The sequence below is a fragment of the Maylandia zebra genome, linkage group LG23 (genome assembly GCF_041146795.1).
Source record: "Maylandia zebra isolate NMK-2024a linkage group LG23, Mzebra_GT3a, whole genome shotgun sequence".
Taxonomy (NCBI): Eukaryota; Metazoa; Chordata; class Actinopteri; order Cichliformes; family Cichlidae; genus Maylandia; species Maylandia zebra.
The window spans coordinates 16,324,081-16,348,640 of record NC_135188.1 but is presented as its reverse complement, the minus strand read 5'-3'; the positions used below and the strand labels follow the sequence as shown (position 1 = coordinate 16,348,640).

Genomic DNA, 24,560 nt, shown 5'->3' with positions numbered 1-24,560 from the left:
CACCTTATCATAAAAGCCTAAACATTCACATGCTTTTCTCTCACACGGCGCCTAAGCTACGACCTTGGCTCCCCGTTTATCTGCTCCTGCTGAGATGGGGCAGAAAACTCCAGCATGCTCTGTTCTCTTCTAATCAGACAAATAAGGCGATGACTTTCTGCAAACAGTGTTTCTTATAACATCATAAAACAATATCATTCATCCACAATAAATCAGCAGTCTAATGTAATGCAAATCAGTTTAACTAATGCAATAGTTATCAGCTTCTTCTAATTCAGGAGAATACTGCAAACTAAAACTACATAATAATTCACAATCTTTAATTAGGGGTATAACATGGCATAAAATAATATTATAATTTAACAGTTTATAAGTAGTTTTAAACCTTGTGATCCACAAAACAGCATAAGAGTAAAAGAGTAAAAGAACTGACTGCGTTACAGCAGCCGCTGCTTGTTGAGAGTAAAAGCGATACACGCTTTCACGTCTTTTTCACGTCTGAAAACTCGCTAAATATAGCGACAAAGTCGCTAAGTTGGCAACACTGGACCCAGCTTCTTCTTCTTCTTCGGGGTTTAACGGCAGCTGGCATCCTTGTATATGCAGTGCTGCCATCTTCTGTTTCAGTCTGTTATTACACTCTTAAAATCCTACTACTTATTCCTGCGTCTTTTGTGATCTTGCAAAGCTTCAAACAACGCATCGACTATTAAATTACTCGTCAACGATTTTGATAATCGACGTAATCGAGACTGGTCGACTAATCGTGGCAGCCCTATTTGCAAATAAAAAACAGAAAAGTGGCGTGTTGGACATATTTACATAATGTATTCTGTATATGTATATAGATCGTTGTTAACCTGCAAATGGATGTTAGCCTTGTCTTGGCCAGCTACAGCATTGAAATGCACCTTATACATTTATGCATCAGTAAAACGGTTAACAAGCTTAAAAAAAACAGTCAAAGGAGATTTGTTTTTAAAATTTGATGTGTCCCAGTATAAACCAGCCGTCATTATCAAATCAGACAAAAATTCCTCTTCACCATGAAAGCTGCATGTTAATGCTATGCAGTTGCTTGGTTCTGGTTTGGAATTTTTTTTTTTTTTTTTTTTTTGTATAGTGATGCTGTTGTGTTTGTGTTTCAGTGCCCTACTCTTACTTAATGGACTTCTGCATTGCTATTCATTTAACAGGCATGTTTGCCATTAATTTAACATGCTGGTTTTAACTGTCACATTTAATAATGTACACTCTGCCAGGTCCACTTTCATCAAAGTTATTATCATCTGTCCTTGCAACATGCATGTGAGTTCAAACCCAGAACAGCAGCAACAAAGACTGTGGGTTACTTGAAGAGCAGAATCTATGGCAATAGCTGCAGCATTCTTCAAGCTCAGTGTTCAAGTCAGCACTTTAAGGAAGCTGAAATAAGCTTCAAAAGAACAATGCATAGCATAATCGGTAGTTGAAACAGAATATTAAAAAAGTGATGGGCTGTAGTAAGGACCGTCAAGCCTCCAAAGAACTTTTTAAACACCCTTCTTTTGATATGTTGTCTTCACTCATTTTTTGTCTCTTGGGGGTTATCATGAAAACAATGAAAAGATTCTGTGGGGGTTCGTGACCTTAAACTCTCTTGTTGTGTTGTGTGTGGGTTTTGTCTGGGTACTCCTGCTTCGTCTCAGAGGCCAAAGACACGCTTGTTAGATTAATTGGTGATTGTAGGTGTGAATGTGAGTGTGAATGGTTGTCTGTCCCTGTGTTAACCCTCTGATACATTGGTAACCTATATAGGGTGTGTTCTCCTGTCTGCCCTATGACAGCTAGAATAGGCTCTAGCTTAGTTGTGACTGAATTGGATAAGAAAACTGATGGATGGATGGATTATTTTTATGTTTAAAATTCCTGGATATGTTCTTTAGTGCTATTCACCTTCAGGAGGCTTGAAAAAGTGCAAATAACATGAAAAATGAAAATCTGAGAGGGGAAACTATCATTCATGTCTACATTGAGGCTATAACCTGTGATAAAAGGGCCACGAGTCTACTTTCTTTGGAAATGATGTGCTAAGCTGAACATTTGGCAGCTTTTTTTTTTTTGTACTGTAGCAGTTTGAGGTTCGGTGAATTGATTGCCTCCTGCATTTGTCTGTGTCTTTTAGATACAGGTTTACTACAGCCGGATGGAGCAGCTCTGCATGACCAAGCCGGCAGTCTGCAGCCGAACCTTCATCTGCTTGGGCGAATCTTCCTCTCCCGCCCCATGAGCCATGCTTTTAACTGCATTCTCCTCTTCCAATTGTAAGTTACCATGGCAATGATCTTTGCAGGTTCTTAAAGTTGCATCATTTACCAGTCACACATTAAGTACCACTGAGTGTGGGCGGAATGTGGTTGAATTCAGTGTTTTGCAGCACTTCGCTCTACATGTGATGGAGAATAAGTTCAACCTTTGTTAATGAGCTGTAAGCATTTTTTGTTTTAGTTTAGTTTCCTTTTCTTTCCTTTTTGAAGGGCTGATCACTTAGACTGCTCCAGCTGTTTCTTCAGCCTGTGGTGTTTGTTTTCTTATGCTCCTTCTGATTTTAAGAAGCTGAATAGTATAGTGGCACCATTACAACCTCTGGAACAATTGGTAAGGGATTCCAGCCAGGGCATGTATTCAGTAAGGGTCACCAGGCTAGGTTCGCCATGCCTACCCCAAGCCTACCTCAAGCCGTGGCTTGGAACTCTCTTGAGATAGCACAGGTCAGGGTGAGGGTATAAACCCACTTCCAAAGCACTCAATGTCCCTTGGGAGATAAGGACCTCAGTACATGTGGAATGGCAGAAGTCTGAAGCCATGGGAACTTTTATTCAAGTTGGTTTGAATCTGTGGAGGAGGCTAAAGTTACTAGTAGTTCGGATTCTTCTCATTCACTGAGAAACTGACCATGGAGTATGACAGTGCTTAGAGTGCCTGTCAGCATCTGGGATAAACTACACATACCAAGAGTGCATAGCTTGTTCAGAGTTTCCCATGAAAACTTAATGCTGCCAAGCAAGCTTCTGAAATAACTTATTTTGTAAATAAGTTATTTATTAGATTAATAAAAACTTGAAAATAACCAAATATGCTTTCCTCGGGTAAAAACCACCCAGTCATTACGGCCCCCTATTGTGTACATGTCACAATTATGAAAGTAAGTTCTTTCTAAAAATGTAACTCATTTCTAAAAAATCCTGGAAATGGCAAAAGTATTATATAATACTTCTATAAGAATTGGGAATATCACCAGATCCTTATATTGTTGACTCACACACTCTTACTGTAATGAGTGAAAGATGCTGCACAAAGTGCAAGGTATAAGAGGGGCATTTTTCTACAAATGTAAGGAAGCCTTCCATCGTCTGTTTTTTTGTTTGTTTTGTTTTGTTTTGTTTTTACTCGAGGTGTGTGCACTTATCTCTGAACTACCCATTTGTAGGAAATGACATAAGAAATGAAGCGGTTGGGGTGGTGGAGTAGCATTCCACAGTCTGCTGTAGTTTGTAGACATTCATTTAAGATCCAACTCAATGGAAAAACCCAAAGTGTTGTGTTGTGATGGGTCCAAAGAAGGAGAAACTACACAATTGTTTTTCCTGTGAATTATAAACATTATCACAGCCCCACACATGCAGTAGGTTACTTTCCAAGTCTAGTAAGACTGTTCTGTAAAGGTGCATTATGGATTTTTATTTTATTATTTTTTTTGTAGTCTCATAGTTGCTAGGTTCATGAATGTTTTCAAGGTTTTGTTTTGTTTTTTTATAGTTACTCTTTCAGATTAGTGACACAACGCTGAGTTTTCCTAGAACAGGCTTCATAACTTGTTTTTCACACCCGTCCCTTTAAAAGTCACATTAGAATAAATCCTAATATCATATTTGGCCATTGTTTTTTGGTTTTCCCCCTTCGGGCGTTGTTACACAGTGATATTGTCGAGTAATTTCATTTCAGTGTCCTGCACCAGCACAACTACTCTTAACTGAGCGAGCACAGCAGACTTGTGTAAAAACTGTCCTTGAGGTTCAGACTTTATATCACTGGCTTCTGCTGCACAGTCTTGAAATATTGAGTTACAAGCCTGAGCCAAATAGTGATAAAATATGATCACTGCTGCACCATCTGCAGTCCACCAACTTTTTTAAGTAACCTGTTTTCAGTTGTTTGTCCTTAATTTAAATGTGACAGCTGGTAAATGAAACTTTGCATTGAAATGCTTAAACATGGAAGCTGCTGTGGCTGGCTGAGGTCGAAATCTCCTGATTATGCATGAAAGCAAAGCACAATCACAGCTGACGCAAAAATACTGACCATTAATTTTAATTATATGCATATTGTAGAAAAACACACAGTATATTTCCTGCAAAAATAATGGGAATGTAATGTTTGATTTCCCTAATGGAAATTTCTGTTCCTTATCAATTTCTCCTCTGGCTCAAAACTAATGATCTGTCTGGGTCAGTCTGTGGAAGTAATGGTCTAGAAAAGTCATTCTTTTTGCTAATATTTATTTATTTTTAATTTGAGGAAAAACACTGATGCATCACCCTCCAAATAAGTGTCTTCAATTAAAGTAATGACCAAATGTTGCCAGTGTAAGTACTTTGACTTGTCCATCCTGTTGTATCCTGCATTGTTTTTCTTTTTTTTATTCTTAACAGAAATACACCAGTGTGCTGTTAATCAGTTTAGGTTTGAATTATTTGTTTGCACCATTGACAGATTTGTGTGTCCATGTGTGTGTCCTTATGGGCACAGAGGAGGGGCACAGGGCATTTAACATCGTCGGTGGAAGGTCTTGTTATCAGTGTGTGAACAGCTCTGAAACACCTGGACAATCGATAGTTCCCTCATTGTGTTCAAGGAGGCTTAGTGGTCGATCAATGCAGAGGCTCAGCCCCGCTAACGCACACACAACACACGACCTGCATCTTTTACCCTTGGCGCCCCTCGCTCTTTATGTACTGCCCTACACGGTAGAGCTGCTGTAAAATGTGCATTTTGGCACAGCCATGCAGGGCACCTTATGCACACAGAATGTATGAGTACATATAAGTAATCTAACACAAATTGCTTGATGAAATGTGTTTGCGCTTTATTAATTTCATGTACCCATGTACTTTTTTTGACTTTATAAAACTGGAATTTAAGGATGAAACTCTCAAACTTCTCTCTTGTCTCCCCCAGAGATCCGTACACACCCACACATGCAGACTAATGAGTGGATTATATAGCCAAGTCGTAAAGATAAAATGTGTGAAATATCTGCCTTACTGAACCTCTACCAAATCTCCTTTACATTTTTGTGAGTTTAAGGGGAAGTACACAGTCTGCAGAATCTTTGTCATTTTAAAATGCTTTACCAAAGGCCAGATGTTTTATTAAAATATTATTAGAAACACTATACAAACAGCCAATCGTGTGGCCGACGTACATAAAATCATCCAGATACAGGTCAGGAGCTGGAGTTACCGTTCATGGCAAACACTGGAGGAAAACGGTGATCTCGCTGATGTTCTGTGGAGAGAATCACTGTATTGGTAGAGGAGAACAGCCAGGTCGGTTGGCTCTGACAGAAGGGTCACTCAGATAAGCACACCTTACAACCAAGTGTAAGCATCTCACACTGCACAGCACACTGAAGCAGATAGACCCCTGTCAATCAAAACAAAAAAAGGAATTTGAGGTAGTGGAAGGTGATAGACAAATACAGACATCCATTTTTTTTCTTCAATGAAAACAACACATGAGATGTCAAAAATTACTAAATAACTAGAGAACTAAGATAATGCCTCTGGAGTTTTTCAGGAACCACATATTTCTTCTAACCTTTTTTTGAATGCTCACATACTGTAGCTGGGTATATTTCATTTTAAGTGGGTTGCAATGTTACTGTCCACAGTCTGTGTTTTACTTGCAGTAGACAGAACTAAGCAACATCCCCAAGCAGACAAGTGCACGACTAGCATAGAAACTAAACACATGTACTGCTGTGAACGCTGTCACAGCCGAATAGATATTGGCAACCTAAAGAAATCCGTATCAGTTTGAGTATATACTATGCTTAAAACATTTTCATCTCATTATCTGCTGTTGGACTGCGCTTTCCATCAAGAAAGTGAAATGATTACACTCCACCAGACTCTATTTACAGAAACAGGACTTTTACTTGTGAAAATATCAGATTGGTTGGGTGCTTTTTGTGGATCTTTAGCATTTTCATTGTTTATTTTGCAAACTAACATCATAAAAGGAGGAGCGACCAACATTTTCAGTTTAGTAGATATCTGATTTTGTCTGGAAGCTTTGAAAAAGTTAACACAGTAATAACCTTTATTCATTGTAGCCATATGTCAGATTTTTAACATTATATTATCATGTCTTTTAACCTAAAGAAAGCTTAAAAATACTGATGTAAATGAATAAGGAAATATTGTATTTTTTTTTTATTTTTTTTTTTTAAGAAAAAATGTTTCTCACAAATATGTTTTGTAGGCCTAATATGAGGCTACACTGCTCACATCAAAATTGGGTTGACATATTCATATGCTAGCCTCTATATTTGGCATCAACAGTATGACTCCATGGACTCACCCTGCCGCATGTTAACAACCCAGGCTAGTGATGGTGTCTCAGAAATCCTTTACCCTCCTGCTCAGGCACCAGGCCTTAATCAGATCATTGTGTTTTGGATGTGATAAAAGATATGACTGGTAACAGGAATGTGCAAATGAGAAAGATATTAGAGAAATATATTTCATACCATTCGTGTGCATCTCCTGAACAATTGTTCCTGTACGAGTTCAGACCTGGTTGCATCATAATTTCCATGACTGTTCATAGCTTGTGTAAGAGTTTGTGTGGACATGAGTTTAGAAACCAGTGTTCTCCCAGTAAACGAGCACAAATGTTACCATCTACCCCAAATGAAGGCCCCCCGTTTTGGACACAGTTTAGAAGATCTAGTCTGTATTTCACATGTGCATTTGCAAGTGATTGGATCTGAGGAATCCCAACTTTATCCCAGAGTCTTTTATAAGGCTGGATGTTGTCCAGAGGTAGAGGATCAGAGGGTTTGAAGGGGAGAAGTTGGCCAAATTTATATTGAGCAAACATTTTTCGTTTTAAGGGGGAAACTTTTTGGTCTAACCTCATACCAGAGGTTGATGAGGACATTTGTGCTGCGCAAGTTGTGTGATTTCATATGTTTTTGACTTATGTTGTGTGGATGTTGTGTTTTCATGTGTATACAACTGTATTTCTGTGGCACCACAGGTTAGCAGAAATGTTCGCGTATTCAGAATGATAGAAGTAAACGTTGTTTTTCTTTGTATTTTGCCTTTTTAAGTCCACATGTTATATCTTGACTTTGAAATCTCTCGCTGCAACGTTGACATCACTGCTTCTCTGTTCTATGCTTTTCAACTCTGGCAAGTTTTTTTTCTTATGTTCAAAAATATGGTTTAAACTGCTGTAGATGAGAGGACTAGGCTGCATAAAACTTCCTAAATTTGTTGGCATTTCCTTTCAAGATTTGAAAGCGGGGAGATATGAAAGAGTGGGCGTAACGCCGCGCTCCAAAATAACATTTAGCTGTCTGGAGAAACCACTAATAGATTTGCAGTCTCAACAACCAACTGTTGAGAGATTACAGGAGCTTAGACTTATAAGGAATGGAACAGATGTTGAGCTCCAAAAACCTGTCTTGTCATTCACGTGGGATTGAAACGTACTGTAAAGACATTCACTTCTAATGTTTAGCAACATCCGGCTTCTTCGTGATGGTACAGCATTTTGCAAGCAGATTTCTGGCTTGATGTGGGTGTGTGATGTTCAAAGTACATGTAAAATATACAACCAAAACATTTGCTTTAAGTAGCCCCCGAAGGCACCTTTTTTTGTTTGGAGAAAATATAAAATCGAAAAGTTGTGGAGGATCAAGGCACTGCATGGTAAACAAGAAACTATTATAAAATTAAATCTCTTCATTGCCTCGGGCGCTATGATGCAGTAACAACCTAATGTTTAATACAACGGAGGAGTGCTTGTCACTAAGACTGTAGAGGATGACTGATCACTACTTAATACCTAAGCGCCTCTCTTTCTCTCCTTTTCCTTCCCTGCTTTCCTCTGCCTGTATCTCTGTTTTTCCCCTTTTCTGTCTTTTTCTATTACTGTCTTTCTCCAGCATTTCAATTGGAATTAGTTATGTCTTAGCTGGCAGTGAGGCCTACGCTGCACTTCTTAATGTCAGGTAAGTCTTACGATCATGCTACTTGGTTAAACTGTAGCTTTTTAGGTTATTCTGATTAATTTCACGTTACACTTCTCTTTAATCAAACCTAAATCCAGTTTCAAACCATGCACAAGGGATGGGAATCCTTTCATCATATCTTTTTAGGCTCTGCTTTCAACATCTGTTAATTAGCTTTTATGTGGCTGCCTCTGTCAGTTTTTGCTTGCATTATCTGGGGTGCTAGGCTTTCCGATTTAGCCTAATGGGCCTTATGTATGCTATCCTCTACATAGTTTACATGCAGTATGGTGAGGGGATCAAGATGGCTTAGCCTGACATATGAGTTGCTTTAATTCTAAGCTTGGGTTCCTTCTACATATAAATTACTTAAATTCTTTAAGGGGTTCCAGCTCAGAGAGAGTGCCATTCAAACACAATTAACAGCAGGGAAAAATGTCACTGAAAAAATAAATAATGTGCAAAGAAAGCCAAACGTCATGCAGGGCTGCCAGAAATTTTGCACATCAGTCTGGCTCCCCGTTCCCCCTTCTCAGTTAGCACAAAATTGAAAGCGAATTGTCACTTCAGGGTTGTGTTGTTAGGGTGACATGAGTTCACACAAAAATATTTTTATTTGATATTGATTTAAAAGGGGAAAGAAACACTGATGCAACCCCGAGAGCTGACCACAGGAGAGGGAGGCCCTGAAAGGATTGCATGAAGTTACAGCATTGCTTTTAATCAAAGCAAACAAACACGTACAGGCTGCACACACTGCAGAGATGAGAGGGAAAACATCCCATTATCAGGCATTAAGGATTTATTTTCTGTTGTAGATTATTCAGTATAGTCTCAAAGTAATTTATGCTAGTGAAAGCTAAATGGATAACATGTTTCAGTATTTCTAAATATGTCAGGTTTAGGTGTCTCTCTTGAAGTTGACATAATCTCACCTAGATCATTACGAGCTATTCTGGACTTGTCTTGCCAAGTTTGAAATTTATGCATATTTAGGTGCCGCTTTCATGCTGCAGTAGCATGATAAATGCTGGAAAAATGCATCTTTCTGATACACATAGATTTTTCTTCCTGCAGCTTTCTTTTGAAATCACGATCTATTCTTCACTCTAACTGTCACGTGAAAGTTGATTGCGGGTCCTGCCCACTTTGCCAGCAGTTATTTCGCCCAAAGTCACTTAAAGGCACCACATATCATTCACTTTTTATGATCTGTGGTTGTCACATTGGAGCAAATCTCCTTCAGTATGTACGCAGCTTGAGACTTCTTAATTTGGGGCTGCAGAGCAGCATTCTGTTTTATCAGCAAAATCTCAGATGTTGCATCCTGGTTTCAAAGCTTTACCTATATGGAGATGAAATATCTGTAATAATGTAGCAGTCTAATAGTAATTCCTACTTGTAAGTCCTCATATCCATCCATAACCAAACAAGTACAACATGGTCAGCCAGGTGAACAGTGTCCATAAAGCTTTCAACCACACCCACTTAGGAAACACATTGTAAATTATTGTAATGTTATTAAGATTGCTTTAGACCATCTTTTCTTAAGTCTTTGTTTTCAGTGGACCTGCTGAAACAAACAGGAATGCAACACCATAACCCCAGAGTTGTGTTTACATACCCTGTATTCTTTGCTGCCTTGCTGCAGTCTACAGACATTTTAGTCTGAGTTAGAGGCTCACTGCACATGCCACTTCAGTGAAGTCCTCACGGTCACTGGAGTAAAGCAGACTGTAAACAGCTTTTTAAACTGTTTACAATCTCCCCCCCCCCCCCCCCCCCCCCCCCCAAACACACGGTAAGATGTGCCATTAGGTGGGGAAGCGCTGGAGGAGTTTAAAATCCACTTTGGCCGCGTCAGAGGTTAGCCTTATTAAAAAAATGATTGTTAGTAATTCAACTTAGTGTACTACTTGTTAGAACTGTCAGATAATGTGAAGTATTAAATAAAGCAACTTTGTTTAAACTAAACTTGAAGCAGCAAAAATCGTTGCAGCAACTCCAACCAGCTCTTCAAGTAATCGTTGTCTCGACCTCGCGCCTCCCTCTCCTTTCCTTTCCCAAGCCTATAATTACCCTTATCAGTTAACGGAGCTAATTTATTTTGTCATGCCCCAGTAAATACTTAACCCAAATAATATTATTCACACTCTACAGGATGGTTGGACTGCTTCGTCGGCACACCTGGGGGCTTCATTATCGGGCCGCTCGGTGCCGGGGGGGATTCTGCGATGTGTTGTGGGGAGACAGGGTTACTGGAGTGAAAACACCTTAGGAGACCTCCTTTGGATAAACTACCATATTCCCTCTCCCCAATCAATAGGTTACTGCAGATCTCTGTGTAAAAACTCTCGTCAATACTGCTGTAGGATAGCGGACACGAATCCCAGAGAGTGAATCTCACTGAGCTCTACAGGAATTGCGCATCAGCACCTCACTCTCAAACCAATGGCCAGATTATATTTTAGCACTTTAGATAAAGAAAATATTAATTTTCTATCTAGTTGGAATCATTACAGGCTTTGAGCTATGTTTAACCAATAAATACAGTTTAAATTGCAAGCGTTTAATTAAGAGGAGCAAAAGCTCATCCTTATGTCTGTTGAACTTAAATCTTAATAGTCTTGTTCCTCATAATTCATACAGTTGGCAAAATGAACTAATTTTAAATATATTTTTTATCTTACTGTTAATATTTTATTTAAAATATCCATTTGCTCCAGTTGATACTTTAAAACCACATTAGGGAAGCCTCTGTGGAAACTGATGGACAAATACAACAACCTTTTTACTGCATATATCTTTATTATATAGAAGATTGTAATAAAGAGTGTTAAGTCATTTTAGGTTTCTACATTTTTTCCCCTAGTCATACAAAAACATATATCATTTTTTTATTTTATATTCCAAAAATAAAAATGCTGCAGAACGTCATAGTCAGATTACAGCTACAGTATTCCGATTGACTGATTGGACAAACACTTAAGTGGGAATTTAAGAAACAAAGAAAAAGAACAAAAAACAATCCCCCCCAAAACTTTTCTCTTACTATGTCATCTGTGCAACTCATGAAACCTCCACATACATCATTTATCCAATCAGCTTAAGCCACAACTGGAAAAAAAAAAATCAAATAATAAAGTTGTGTCTAAGAATCTATATGTATTAATGACGCTCATCAGGGAAGCACAAAGGTTTCAGACACAACTGAAAAACTTTACATCCTCCTACTCTCCCTAATCCTCCGAGGGATCCTCCAGGAATGTTGATGCTATTTTCTGGAGAATTGACTGCTGAGTGGGAGGGGGGGGTTCACACGTGCTGATCTGTAATCTTGAACTTAACCTACTCAGGAGCAGGTTAGGGCTACAGCATGTGCCATGGCGATTTACCCTGATAAGTCGTGAACTACCTTTGTAGTACAGAAAACCCAGGGTTAACCTTAAAGTTACCTGGATGAGCCAAAATCCTGCTTCGTAGCACAGGCCTCTCTGCGTTGCTCTGCTGTCACAAATGAGGCTGAACTGATCATGTTGCACTTGAAGCTGAAAATTCTGTAGCAACAGTTACTTTTACAATAAGCATACTGACCAAACCTGATAGGCTATTTCATTTTGCTTCATGGAGGCATTACCCCTCTGTGCAATAAGACTCTGAAAACACCTCACTACACATAAACTGTATTATTAAGAAATTGTGCTTAAAATATTGAAAGTAAAAATAATTGTTCTGCAGAAAAATGTTCTCTAGCACTGCTAAACGGATGTATATTACTACTGCATATGTTTAAGGTTGAGCTCATTTTAAATACTGTTTAATGTTCAGTGTCGTATTCTAGAGATCACTCGTTTGTATTGGCTGTCCTGTGAGAACCACATATCTATGAAGAAAAAACTGTTCATGAGCTTAGAAATACAGGCATACGTCTTGGTATATTAAATATTCATTTAGAAAAAAATCAGCTGAATTAAAAGGCTTGTGCAGAGTGTGACATGGTTAACTGTCAATATCCACCGAGGGGATTAAAATATGAATGAAAAATGAAGGTGGGCTGTTGGCAAAACAGGTAGTTAAGCTTATGACATTCAGTCATTCTCATAGATGTTAGTCTCAAAGTACTGCTGAGCCTGCACCTGCTCCACTTACCATTTTTATGGACATGGTCAGAGCTGCCTTCATCTCCATCATCGTCACAGCATTCCTTGTTAATGCCTTAAGGGAGTTATTAACAGCTTTTTCAAACTCCATCTTATCTACATCACACATGTTAGTCATGCTTAGCAAGACCAAACTCTTCTGTTGCGAGGTTAAATCACTGAGGGTTATTTACTTGCTAATGCCAGCTGTGTTTTCATAGGGAGGGCAGGTCGTAACTGAGCTGCTGGCGTCTGAGTGGCTGAGCTTTATGACAGCTCTGTCGGAAAAAGATTGCCTTACATTGGTATGTTTTAATTTATGCTTATTCTTAGATTTGATAAGGCAAGCACTGCTGCCCTTTCTTCCACTGGCTTAAAACGTTGCTTTTTGACAAAGCATATATTTAGAGCTTGATCAGGTGACCCTGAACCGTTGCTTAGTTATGCTGCAATAGGCTTAGGCTGCTGGGGGCTTCCCATGATGCACTGAGCGTTTCTTCTCTCACCTTTTTTTCACTCTTTAACGCTACTTTGCATTTAAACCTTAGTTGTTATTCTTTGGCTCTCTTCCACAGTGTGTCTTTTGTCCAACGAGGCGTGCCTGATATCTGGGGTTTTCTCTCCATTATTGTAGGGTCTTTACCTTACAGCGTAAAGCTCCTTGGGGGTCACTGTTGTTGAGATTTGGCACTTGGTAAATAAAACTGAATTGAATTGAAATGAAAACTGTGACTGCACAACATGCAAACAGACCTAAGTCTACAGTACAGGATACAGTTTTAAATATAATGCTGTATTGTACAGTTAACTGCTGTTTCTTTTCGGTGTACATGGTTGTTGTTGTTGTGAAGGGGCTGATTAAAGCCTAGCAAAGTAAGTTTGTTGCATAAAACTAATCCAACATTTAGTAAAATGTATTCACTGAAAACAAAGAAAAACAAACTGCAGGACTTTAAATTGTATGCAGAGCAGTTTTTGCTGTTTTCTGAGTACTTTTATACTTGTTAGCTATCTAGTTGCCTGGAAGATCCCCACTTTTAAACCATTTGCTCTCATTAATTGTATTACTAGTCATCTTTACATCAGGTCAAATTCATGAAGGTACTTTAGTACCTTATCTTAAGGTACTGTCCTCTACATAGATAGTAGGTAGGCTGAAGGTCCTTGTCTAAAAGGCAACCAGCTTCTGACAGCAGTATTTGATATCCTGTTTTGAGAACGAAAGAGGTTTATTGTTGTATTCTTGCACTGTTGCATAAGTCTTTGTCCTTTATAGCAGCTTTATGTGCTGCAACACATTTTTTAAATAATATTTTAAAAAAACAATCATTATATGGTCATTTTGCGTATAATTATTTTATATTATAAATATGATGCGTTTGTATTGAATATTTAATCTAGAGCTTAAGTAGTAACTTTAAGCACTGCATAAAGTTTACTATAAAATGTATTTTGTGCTCTGTGTATGCAGTGGTGGATTAATAGTAGTATTAAGTTGCATCTACTGGAAAAAATGTCTGTTTCAGTGAAGTAGCTAAGAGCAGTTTTAAGTATAATAATGCATGAACTTCAATTATTTGTTTGGACGTTTTACAAAATTGTTGACTTACTGTATGTTTGGTTACTTTGGCTGTGACAGTGAATATCCAGGAGGTGTTTTCCCTCAGTCAACAGTAGTTGCTAAAACTCCAGATGTTTTCATTGTTAATAAGCAGCAAACAGGTGTTTGTTTTGGAGGATGACTGTTAATTGACACTAGCATCCCCAGGCTTCTACCTTTCTACCTATAAAACCCGGAGAGCAGTCAAATGGTGGAAGTGGAAGCTAAATTGGCTAGTCATTCATATGTATATTAGGCTGTTAAGTAGGAATTCTGGAGGGAGGGGAGTGGGGGTGGGGGAGTGGAGTGTTTCAGTTTGCCATCTTGGGGAGAAATCAACACACATGGGTGTATGTCCTTTGTTGCTGACATTTATTGATAAAAACAGTACAAAAAACCAACCATTTGTATACATATTTACAAATAATTCAACATTGTCAGCAATCACTCACAATCCTGGCACTGCCATGGTACCTGTAGTCTGCATTTACCACATGTGTATCTTTTGCAGTGAACACATCGCACAGTGGCCTGATTTTTCTTGCATTTGTGTTTGACCTGACACGTGGCTCTTTTTCCAGGGCTAGGTGTGGAGGGTTCTGCCCGAAGCAACTGATCTTTTCTTGCCTTCTTCGCAGCTACATGAGAGTGAGCCAACTCTGTTGCAAGCGCCACCAGGAAGTCCACCCGTCTTTCCTTCGTCCCGGTGCATGCTTGATACAGCACATGTGCATTCAGTGCTGCCATGTCAATCATGTTATAAAACACGGCGACTGGCCAGCGCCGTGTTCCTTTGCGGACAGTGTACTCCCGAACCATCTGGTCCATCACATCCACGCCACACTTTGTTTTGTTGTAAAGGGAGACAGTGTTTGGCTTCCTTTTGGTGTGTTATCAGTCTGAACCACGCTGTGCATGCTGCTAAGAATATAGACTGTCTTCTTCCGTTTGGCCGCATACGCCGTCAGCGTGGCAGCAGAGGTTGAAAACACCTAAGAAATAAGATAAATTGTTTTTTCCATAGCCCTTTTACACACAATGAAACACATAAACATAGAACCACAAAAGACCTGCAACATACCTGAGTGGTGAATTCATTGCGATCTGTCTGTCTAGTGGATTGAGGAATTTCCCTGCGAATCCTGTTGACTGTGCCGAGGATGGTGGTTTTCCGTCTAAGAAGTTTTTCCTAGACAAGGGCAGAAATGTTACCACGGACAATTTTTTCACATCGCTTTCACTGGCACAAAAACTTCTTTACTTGCATCTTGATTATCTATCAATGCAGAGCGCTTGTGTTTAGTCAACAGTCAAATTGTGCAGATTTTTATAGCATAGAGTTTAATTATGTGTGTTATGGGTTTTTTTTCTCTCCACAGCCACATCTATGTGATCCCAGTCTTCACCTGGACCCTGACTCTTGCTATTTTACTGGCCCACACAGTTATTCAGCCAATCACTTCAGTGCTCACCCTCCTGAAAGGAATCCTCCTCATTGTCACGGTAACAGTGATTCTCTTCATTTTGATACATTTTGGCATAATTTTCAAGCATTTGCAATAATGACACAGGGCTTTACTGGGAATAGCTTTTTATCATTAGAAAAAGGAGAATTCATGTAAAGGAAAAAACATATTTGGGAATGTCGCTAATAATAAAGGCATCTGATGGCTGTGTCATGTCCCGAGTATCCATCTGTTCGATATTTATGTGACGGTGTTCACTTATCTAAAATGGATTCTCTCTTCATGAAAGCGCTGATTTGATGTAGAAGGTGTTGTTTCAACAGTAAGATCATTTTGGCAGCTGCAGCTTGTGCTGTTGTATTGCATTATGCAGGGAGGTGTTTCTGTTATACAGCCTGCTTTTATTGATTTGAATGGGATGGACAAAATAAAGGAAACATAAATGATAAATGTGAGACATGAAATATCAAACAGAATTTGATGTGAGGTTGGAGTTGTTTGATGTGTTTTCTAGTTGAATGATGCCTGTGAAGTAGTTCTGGTTTGTTAGTGTAAATACTGCAGCTTGTTGGAATTTTGATGAGGTGAAATGACACACTCATCTCAGACTCTGCATAAAGTTCACCTGTTTCCATAATGTGTTATTATGGGTCATACTTTTTGTACAGGTATGCTTTCCCTCACCAGTGATTTTCCATGACTTTCCAAGAACTGATATTCAGCTTATTATCCTATAAATGTTTATAATCGGTGTTAAAAGTATTACTAGATTCATATTGGTTATTCATATAAAATTTTATCTGTCTCATGATAGTTTCATCATAGCCTCTCCGCATACAGCTGAGAATTTCAACTCAGGACTTTAAGTTGTTGCTTGCAGCTCTCTAGTCTTTGAACATGAGTGTAAATTATTGTTCTCTCTGTGTTCTGCCTGAGACAGACTAGTGACCTGTCCAGCATGTACCCCACCTCTTGCCCTGTGACAGCTTGGATAGGCTTCAGCCTTCCCGTTAGTCTGGAATTTGATAAGTGAAAGAAATTGTCAAAAGGAAAAAAAAAAACTAAATTAGGGGTTTTTTTGCTTGTTGCTTGGACTTTAAAGCTCGATGGAAATGTACGTTTTCAGAGTTGCTGCTACATCTCCCACCTTTTTGTTTTGCCAGTCAGTGTGAGGAAGACGATGTGCCTGGGAAAAAATTAAATGGGCTGAATGAAATTAGCAGAACTGCAAGTCAGTAATTCATAGGACGTAAGTCTGAATGAGGTTCTCCTCTTGGGGAAGTGGGGAAGAAGTCCCCAAGTGTGTCTCGCTCTCTATCTTACCAACAGTAGTGGCTCTGATAACATGGAAGACAGCATGACCACACAATGGAAAAATCGTTGAACTCTAATTTGGGTTAAAAAAAAATTTACATGGGAAAGCTGTTTCAGGGTTTTTGTGCCTGCACAATGGTGGAGTTTTAAAAGAGTAGTTATGAGTCCTGTTATCTTGTTCTACTACTTCTCTGTACTGCTTCTTTATTACCACACCACTGCGGCAAACACTGAAAGCATAGATGATGTACATGTTTCTGTGCCTTTGTTGTGTAAAGATTTGTGTAAAAATAAATGTGAGATGTTGGATATTAATCATTTCAGTTTAATTTTTCTAGCACCAGTTTAGCTCGTTTGCTTTATATTGTAATGTAAAGACACTGTAATATATGCAAGCCCTTGGGTGTGGTGGGAACCAAGAACAGCCATTTAACAGGAAAAGAGCGCAGGCATTATGAAGGTCAAGGAGGGGCAGCCATAGAAATACAGTGAGTGATATGGCTGATCAGTACATCACAGATATACTGGCTGATAAAGGAAAAAAGATACCTTATGTATCAGTACAACCCAGAAGTAATCCAGATTAGAGGAAATAGATAATAAATTATAACTTCAATATCAAATTTTTGTTTTTAAAGTCATTAAAGTGTACAATCACTCTGCAGCTGGGAAAAAGAACAGTTCAAGGAAGTCATTAAAAGCTTCAAATCACTGTTACACTCATGGCCATGATGGGTTTATGTAAACTTCTGACCACTACAATCCTTCCAGTTGTTAAATACAATTCCTCCCGTGGATTTTTCTGTGTTCATTAGCGAAGGGAAAAAACATTTTGATTTATTGTGGTTGACTTTTGATAGCTGAAAATCCCACACACTGTCCATCACTTGAGCTTACTTCATTTGTGCACAACTTTGTGAATAAGAACTTCACCAGGCAAAATTCATACAGAAATTACCTTGGATAAACAACAGGTTTTCAGACTTTTTTATCCAGCCTGCAGTATACATTATGCAACATGATCCTCAAGGGAAATTACAGAAAAAACATTTCTTCACAAATGAGTCTTATATTACACCATGTAGCTTACAGTTTTTGAAAAGCAGAAAGAGTCACCGAAGATGATTTAAATATTGGGTAGAAAAGGAATTAATCACAGTACTTTAAGCTTATTTGCTATTACATGAAATGGCACGTAGGAAAGGCAAGAGATGAATTACAATATATCAAGACAACTCTACTTGTATCAGAAAATGAATACTTTGAATTTATAAAGTCCGCTGGCATAATAATGAAGACTTTCTACAACACATGTCAAAGGGGATTCAAAAGATAATTCATATCTAAAGTGTTATTCTAGAAAAACTAGGAAAGCAATGAAAAGATTTATACTGTACAGCTATACTTTGTACCGGCACTAAAGGAGACAAAAACAAGACAAAGAAGAGAAGATCAAGACAGATAAAGGAGAGATCAAACATGTATTGCAGCTTCCAAACTTCTGAGAAAATAAAACTCTCAAAATCAGTTTATTCTTTTATGTTCGTAATCTCATCTCAGTTTGAAAAAAAGAAGAAAGAAACTCATTTCTGACTTGCACAAACTCTTTGCTTGTGTACCTTGCTTTTATCACTTTTTTCAATTACTTTGTCAGTTTTAAAGTGGGATGAACTGTACACTCTCTGCATACAAACTTCTGAGTGATGTAGCCATACTAATTGTCATGACAACTGCTCCGTAAGTTTGTTTGTTTTACATTCTTATATGAAATATAATTTGATGCAAGTATCACTCTGTACACGCAAAGTGTTGAAGGGTGTAGTAATGACTGCCATTACAACTCTTCAGTAAGGGTTTATACATTTCTTATATGAAGTATAATTTGTGATTTAAATGGAAAGCCGTCTGTTAAATAGTGAAATTTCTCTCGGCCTGCCTAAGCCAGTGTTTCCCACCCACTGTGCTGCAGCACATAGGTGTGCCGGGGAAGATTATCTGGTTCCCGGCGTGAGTAATGGGCAGAACAATTACATTCTATTTCCAGTAGAGGGCAGTACAACTACCTGCTCTAATTAAATGGGTTGCCAACTTCCAGTAAAACAGAAGAAGACGAAGAAGAAATTACATAATAGTCATACTGTGAGGCGATGCAGTGCGTAATAGGAATAGATAAATATTTGAAAAGAAAAAGTAGTCAATGTGACATGGGTCTCACATTGACCCAGATCTGCTAGAGCCTTAATCTGACTCAGATTAAGGCTCTAGCATGAATAGTGGTCAGAAGAAAGCAAAAAAATTATCAATATGCTTTTTGTGACATTTTTGTCTGGTGGTATGCCGTGTGATTTTTCTAATGTGAAATATGTGGCATGGCTCCAAAAGGTTGGGAAACACTGGTCTAAGCTATGGTTGCCACTGATAGGCAATAATATAAAGATTAGATCATGCAGTGTACCAAGTGGGGGCAAATCCCAGTACTGCACACAAAGGACAGTCTTGTGGCTTTGCAAACTGGAGTCAGATACCAGATGCCACCGGAGTTCAGGAAGCCCTCCCAAGGTTACAGAGCAGGAGCTAAGCTAAACTAAAGGCTAGCAGGTGGAAGTGTAAGCTGTTTCTGCTGTCGCTTCTGATGGGGAAATGTCAATTCACTAGTAGACAACCTTGATGATTTGGTGGCACTGTTGAGAAATATTGAGATGCTACCGGGAATGTTGTCTGCTGTGCTTTGTGGAAAAATACCTGACTCCTGTGTAGACTTATTGAGCTTCACTATTATGTGATCAGAAGACGAGCAACAAGAGCAAAGGTGTTCTTGTTGAGGCATTCAGAATTGGTGCAGTAGGAGTTGCCTCCATCTCAGTACTGCAAAAACCAAGAAGATAGGATAGCCTAGATCTTCTGACTATCTGCCAGTCTCCGTATATAGCCAGGACACTGAGGTGGTGAACTCATAAATATCTGGAGGTCCTACTGGATGACAAGCTGGACTGGTCCCTAACCACAGGCTGACTACACTGGAAGATTTTGTCCCCACTGCAGTAAGCGTTTTTAACACCCTCTGATGGGAGATCCACCTGGATATTCATTCATCGCATAACGAGGCTTGTTTGCATTTCTAGCTGATGTGCTTTCTTTAGTCTCAAGTTACAGACCCTTCAACTTTGCCTTTTTTTGGTTTTGGCACGTAGCTCTACCTCCACCTCTCATCACCAGTGAAGGTTGTCTTGGATGTAGTGCCTTTTCAATTGTGACACACACTTGGCAACAATGTGGTGACTTTCAAATTTATTGTGAGAACTGCTCTTAATGAAAAGTAAAGAATGTCAACAGTTTCTCTGATTGTTGTGCAACAATCCTGACGCACAGTCTGCTCGATATCTAACAATTTTAGCAGTTGTTACTGTGGAAGGTTGCCTGACTGTGTGCCACATTCCCGTGATGTTCTGCCCTTTTTACTACAAGAATGCCACTCAGAACATCTTGTCAAGCTCATTACTTCACTGACTTGAATCTTTGTAAGTATTTCAAAGTCAAATTTCTTAAGTTTGAAACAGAATTAGAAGTTTGCTTTTCTTTGAGCTTGAGATTCTGCATCTAACTTGGTTCATTTTCCTGAAGTTATGCTTGGATGTTTCTCAAAAGCATACAAACGTTCTACTTAGCACACACAATTCAGTTTGGAGTTGTAAATTCACACTTAATATCAAATTAATATATTTTTGTGTGACAAATAAAAGAAAAGTAAATATCATATTTATTCATTTGGTTTTTTTAATCGTAGATCCTGGTAAGAATTTTAAAGGGAGAAATTACAGTATATTCAGTATCAACTGAGAGAGGATATTTAAAGGTAAAAAGATTTGAGATTAATTATATTAACAAAAAAAAGTTTCAGGAGTTTATCACCTTTACGTGACATACTTTGCACTTTGTGCTTATTCGCCGCCTAAAAATATGCTTTGTATATTTTTTGATGACTGCAGTGACATAAGAAATGCTGGTTTCTGCAGCAAATGAAAGGTCATGCTGGTAAAATGGATGGAGGTGGCACTCTACACTTCTACTCTATGCAGAAGCTTTGTACTTAAGGAGCTCCCAGTGTGTCTGTGGCGGTTTTGGGCCTTTCCAGGTCAGTTCCTGCCAACATCTTGGCATGTCAGCATCTCAGTAGGTGCTCTTTAAAGACATTTTTAGGCTTGGCTCAGAGTCCATTTAACACCACCATCACATCCCACAAGATTACACTGCCTCAGTGAATTGTACATCTGCTGCAGGGAAATGTATTATATTCAGTGTTAGCCAAGCTTTTGATGGACACAACCCTTTGCGACACAAATGATTAATAATAATACTTTGAACGCCTACATTAGCGTAATCCTAGCAAGCTCATTTTATATGTAAATTAAAGCTTTTCTTATGGGACAATATACAGTTCTTCGTGTATAGTTGATAAAAGTATCATCGCAGTGCCTCACAATTCTCTGTGAGTAACCAAATCGCTATATTTGAATGTCCATGTAACTGGAGCCTATGTTTAGGACCAGGGAACGACTTTCTGTGATTATGCAATGTGAGCAATTATGTCGGAAAATTTGCATTTAAACAATTTCAGGGATATTCATGCTAGTTAATGGATAAAAATTTCTGTATTTAGTGTGCCTTTCCCTTCAGCTCTTTCCTAGCGTGGCACAGGAAAATCCCCAGTGTCTCTTTAAAATCAAATGGATGCAGATTTTTCAAAATTGCAGCCAATCAGTGATAGAAAATATTAAATGTGTCCTTTTTGACACTTTTCTCTCCCCCATCTTCTTAAAAATCACTGCCTAATTGGCAAAAGAAATGTCTCTGGAAGAAATACTTCGACAGCTTTTCACCATCTTTCTAAAGGTTTCACTTCTCTCCACTATTGTTGCTGAAGACTTTTTTTTTTTTTTCCATGATATTCGTTCTTCCCAAGGACAGAAATGTCTTTTTTGTGTACCCTGTAAATGTGTTTATATTCTACATTAGTTCAGCTCAATTATTGACGTATTGGCAGATGAACTAATGCTGCGAGGATTAGTAACAGCGGCGATCGATGCCAGTGTTATTCAGTCTTATCTTGCTGGCAGCAAGAGAGTGAGGTGTGGGTTTTGTGCTACAGCAGCTCACGGTCTTTTGAGAGGTACCCGTCACAGGTGGCTATATAAATATAAATAAAAATAATGTCGGCATTGTACTCATAAATGTGTTGAATTGGGGTGTTTGACCATAAGTGTATAGAATTACCGGATGAATTTGAGACTAGTTTTAACAAACGCTGATCCACATGTTCTGAAAGGACTTGTTGTCTTGTAGCTTAAACCTTTTTTTTTTTTTTAAATGAAAAATATACACAGTTCAAATTTACAAGACACTTTTATACGTCTTTAGATAGACCAGGATGTTTTTTTAAACAAAAGGAAGCTGTGAGACAACTTTGCTTATTTATTTTTTTAGTTTTCTAAAGATGCAACTTTGCTGCACAGCCCAGGATTCAAGCACACTCAGTTTGTAGGATGGTGCCATACAATGATAGTTTGTTAATTTTACTACTTTTGGTATGTCTTTATTACTTTTGCTGCACTCTCTGATGAAGAAATATACATCACACTAGTGGAAACTCGCATTGTTCCTTCAAGTCCTCGTCCAAAAAAGCGATGTATTTGACTTCGGTAGTATTTTACAATTGAAACCTCTCCATGGGGAGCTGCTGGTTTGAGTTTCTAAGCTTGATGCTGTTTGAACAGCTCTTTCCCAAACAAAAGGTTTGAGTTCAAACTCACTCTCAGCTATTTGCTTGTTTACTTCCGCCTTATCTTTATTTCTGTCTGAATGAATCTCACAGGGCGTGAACCCTTGAGTATAACTGAAATGCTGGAGTCATACTAATTTCAATATGCCATGGAAAAATTGAAAAACAAGGGGAAAATGTTGAAATGAATAAGCTAATTCACATGCAAAATGTGTACAATATAGTAGGAGTACAGTTCAGCAGTAGCAAATTGATAGCTATTTGTTTTTATAGAGTTACTTCTTATTAGCCATTAGTAGGACATGTAAATATTTTTCCCTTTGCATATTTTACAGTAAAAAATATGACAAAAATATCTGACATCCCCTAGCCTAAGTATTAAGATATGTTTTAAAACTATGGGAATATAAGAATAAATGTCAGGGTTGTTGGTGAGCAGCTATCCAGACACCGGAATCAGATCAATGACGTCCCTCCAGAGCAGAAGGCGTTCAGTGGAACCTTTATGTCTCCCCAAAGGATCTTCTGTCCTTGAAGAACAATGGAGAAACTGCGCAGATTGATTTTAGATTGCATTGATAGCACACAAGTCCATAAGCGCTTTCATGCACAAACCCACACTAATGTCAACTGAGCGTGCGTCACAGAAGTTGTGGTTCAATTTTGCCATCGTTACTGAGGCCGAATTTTAAAAGGAAATAGATAAAATCATCCTGACACCTCTGTGAGGTGATGCTTCCTCTGTGATGCTGTTTTGGAAAGCCGCCTTTTCCTGCACGTCCTGTAGATGGAGATGTGTACACACACACACACACACACACACACACACACACACAGTATGAAAGAAATGTGACCTAAAGCCAAATCCCAAACAGGGGGAGGCGTTAAGATTTAGAGGCTCAGTTCTGGAGCAGGGCACTGAGAGCCATTCCCTCTACTCTGCATCAATATGAGAGAGAGCTGGGCGGGCAAGGCCGACTGCACCAGAATAAAACACTGTCGTCAAGCACCGTCCATTTATGGCCCACCAAATGTGATTTTTCTCTTTATAGCTGAAATATTAATGTTTCTATCTTGGTATACTTAGAAAGAAAACAGCAGTTTCCAGGCCCTGAGCTGCCAGGATAGAAGGGCATGAAAAGAGGTAGACTGGAGAATTTAACAAGTAATGCATTGGCAAATAAAAGGGTGGATAAAGTATGACCTTCACTCAGTGACCACTGTAAAACATCAAAGCCAATGTAACAGACATAAACAAAATGTTTTTCAAACATTTTTTTTATTCAATTCTTTGCCGTGTTTATTAAAAAAGCATACAGAGCATTAGATGCTTACAATTGGCATTATTTGGTAAGTGGGCAAAACCAAAAGGGTAAACTGACTGAATTAATACTTAATGCAACAAACTGCTGCCACAACTCGGCGATTACTTCATCAGGCTATCGGTGAGGTCCTTTCACGATTGTTTTTAAAACGAAGTTGTTAAAATACCAAAACTGCACTCAATCTGTCACTGGTGCATGAATACTTTTAAGTGTTGCATGTGTACAATAAAATCACTCTATGGATGTATATGTATATTTCAGTGGCTGATGGGACTCGTCCATTTATGGTTTGTGGTTAAACTCTAACAGACCTCAAATCTGTGTATTTTCCACATTTACAGTCAGTTTATAGAAGTCTTTTGCAGCGTTTACCAGGATTTCCAGACATTCTCAGAACAAAATCAGCGCTGCAGTCTCTTTGATTGCTTCCCTTTGCAGGAGCATAATCCTAAATAAAGCCATCCATAATTTATTCCACATTAGAAATGGTGGCCGCAGGGAGATGTTTTTCCACTGCAAAACCACTTTCACTTTGCATCTGGGCTTTTTTAAGTCAAATTCATGAAAAGTCAATGTGAAACCTTGGCAGTAAACAACTTATGAAGTTGAGTGATGTTTTGAGGAGGCTTTAAATAACTGTTTGTTTTGGGGTCTGT

General features: G+C 38.6%; 1 protein-coding gene across 2 annotated transcripts in view; it reads left to right on the top strand.

Annotated features, from left to right (window-relative positions):
* The window catches only part of si:ch211-51h4.2 (uncharacterized), an 86,564-nt gene that overhangs the window by 13,304 nt on the left and 48,700 nt on the right, over positions 1 to 24,560 (top strand). The window contains exons 6-8 of one of the 2 annotated variants that reach the window (XM_004552935.2): positions 2,165 to 2,303; positions 8,219 to 8,284; positions 15,403 to 15,526. In XM_004552935.2, coding sequence (XP_004552992.1) covers positions 2,165 to 2,303; positions 8,219 to 8,284; positions 15,403 to 15,526 — 329 coding nt within the window. The remainder of the gene's footprint in view (positions 1 to 2,164; positions 2,304 to 8,218; positions 8,285 to 15,402; positions 15,527 to 24,560) is intronic. The other variant, XM_004552936.2, reaches the window with a different exon arrangement.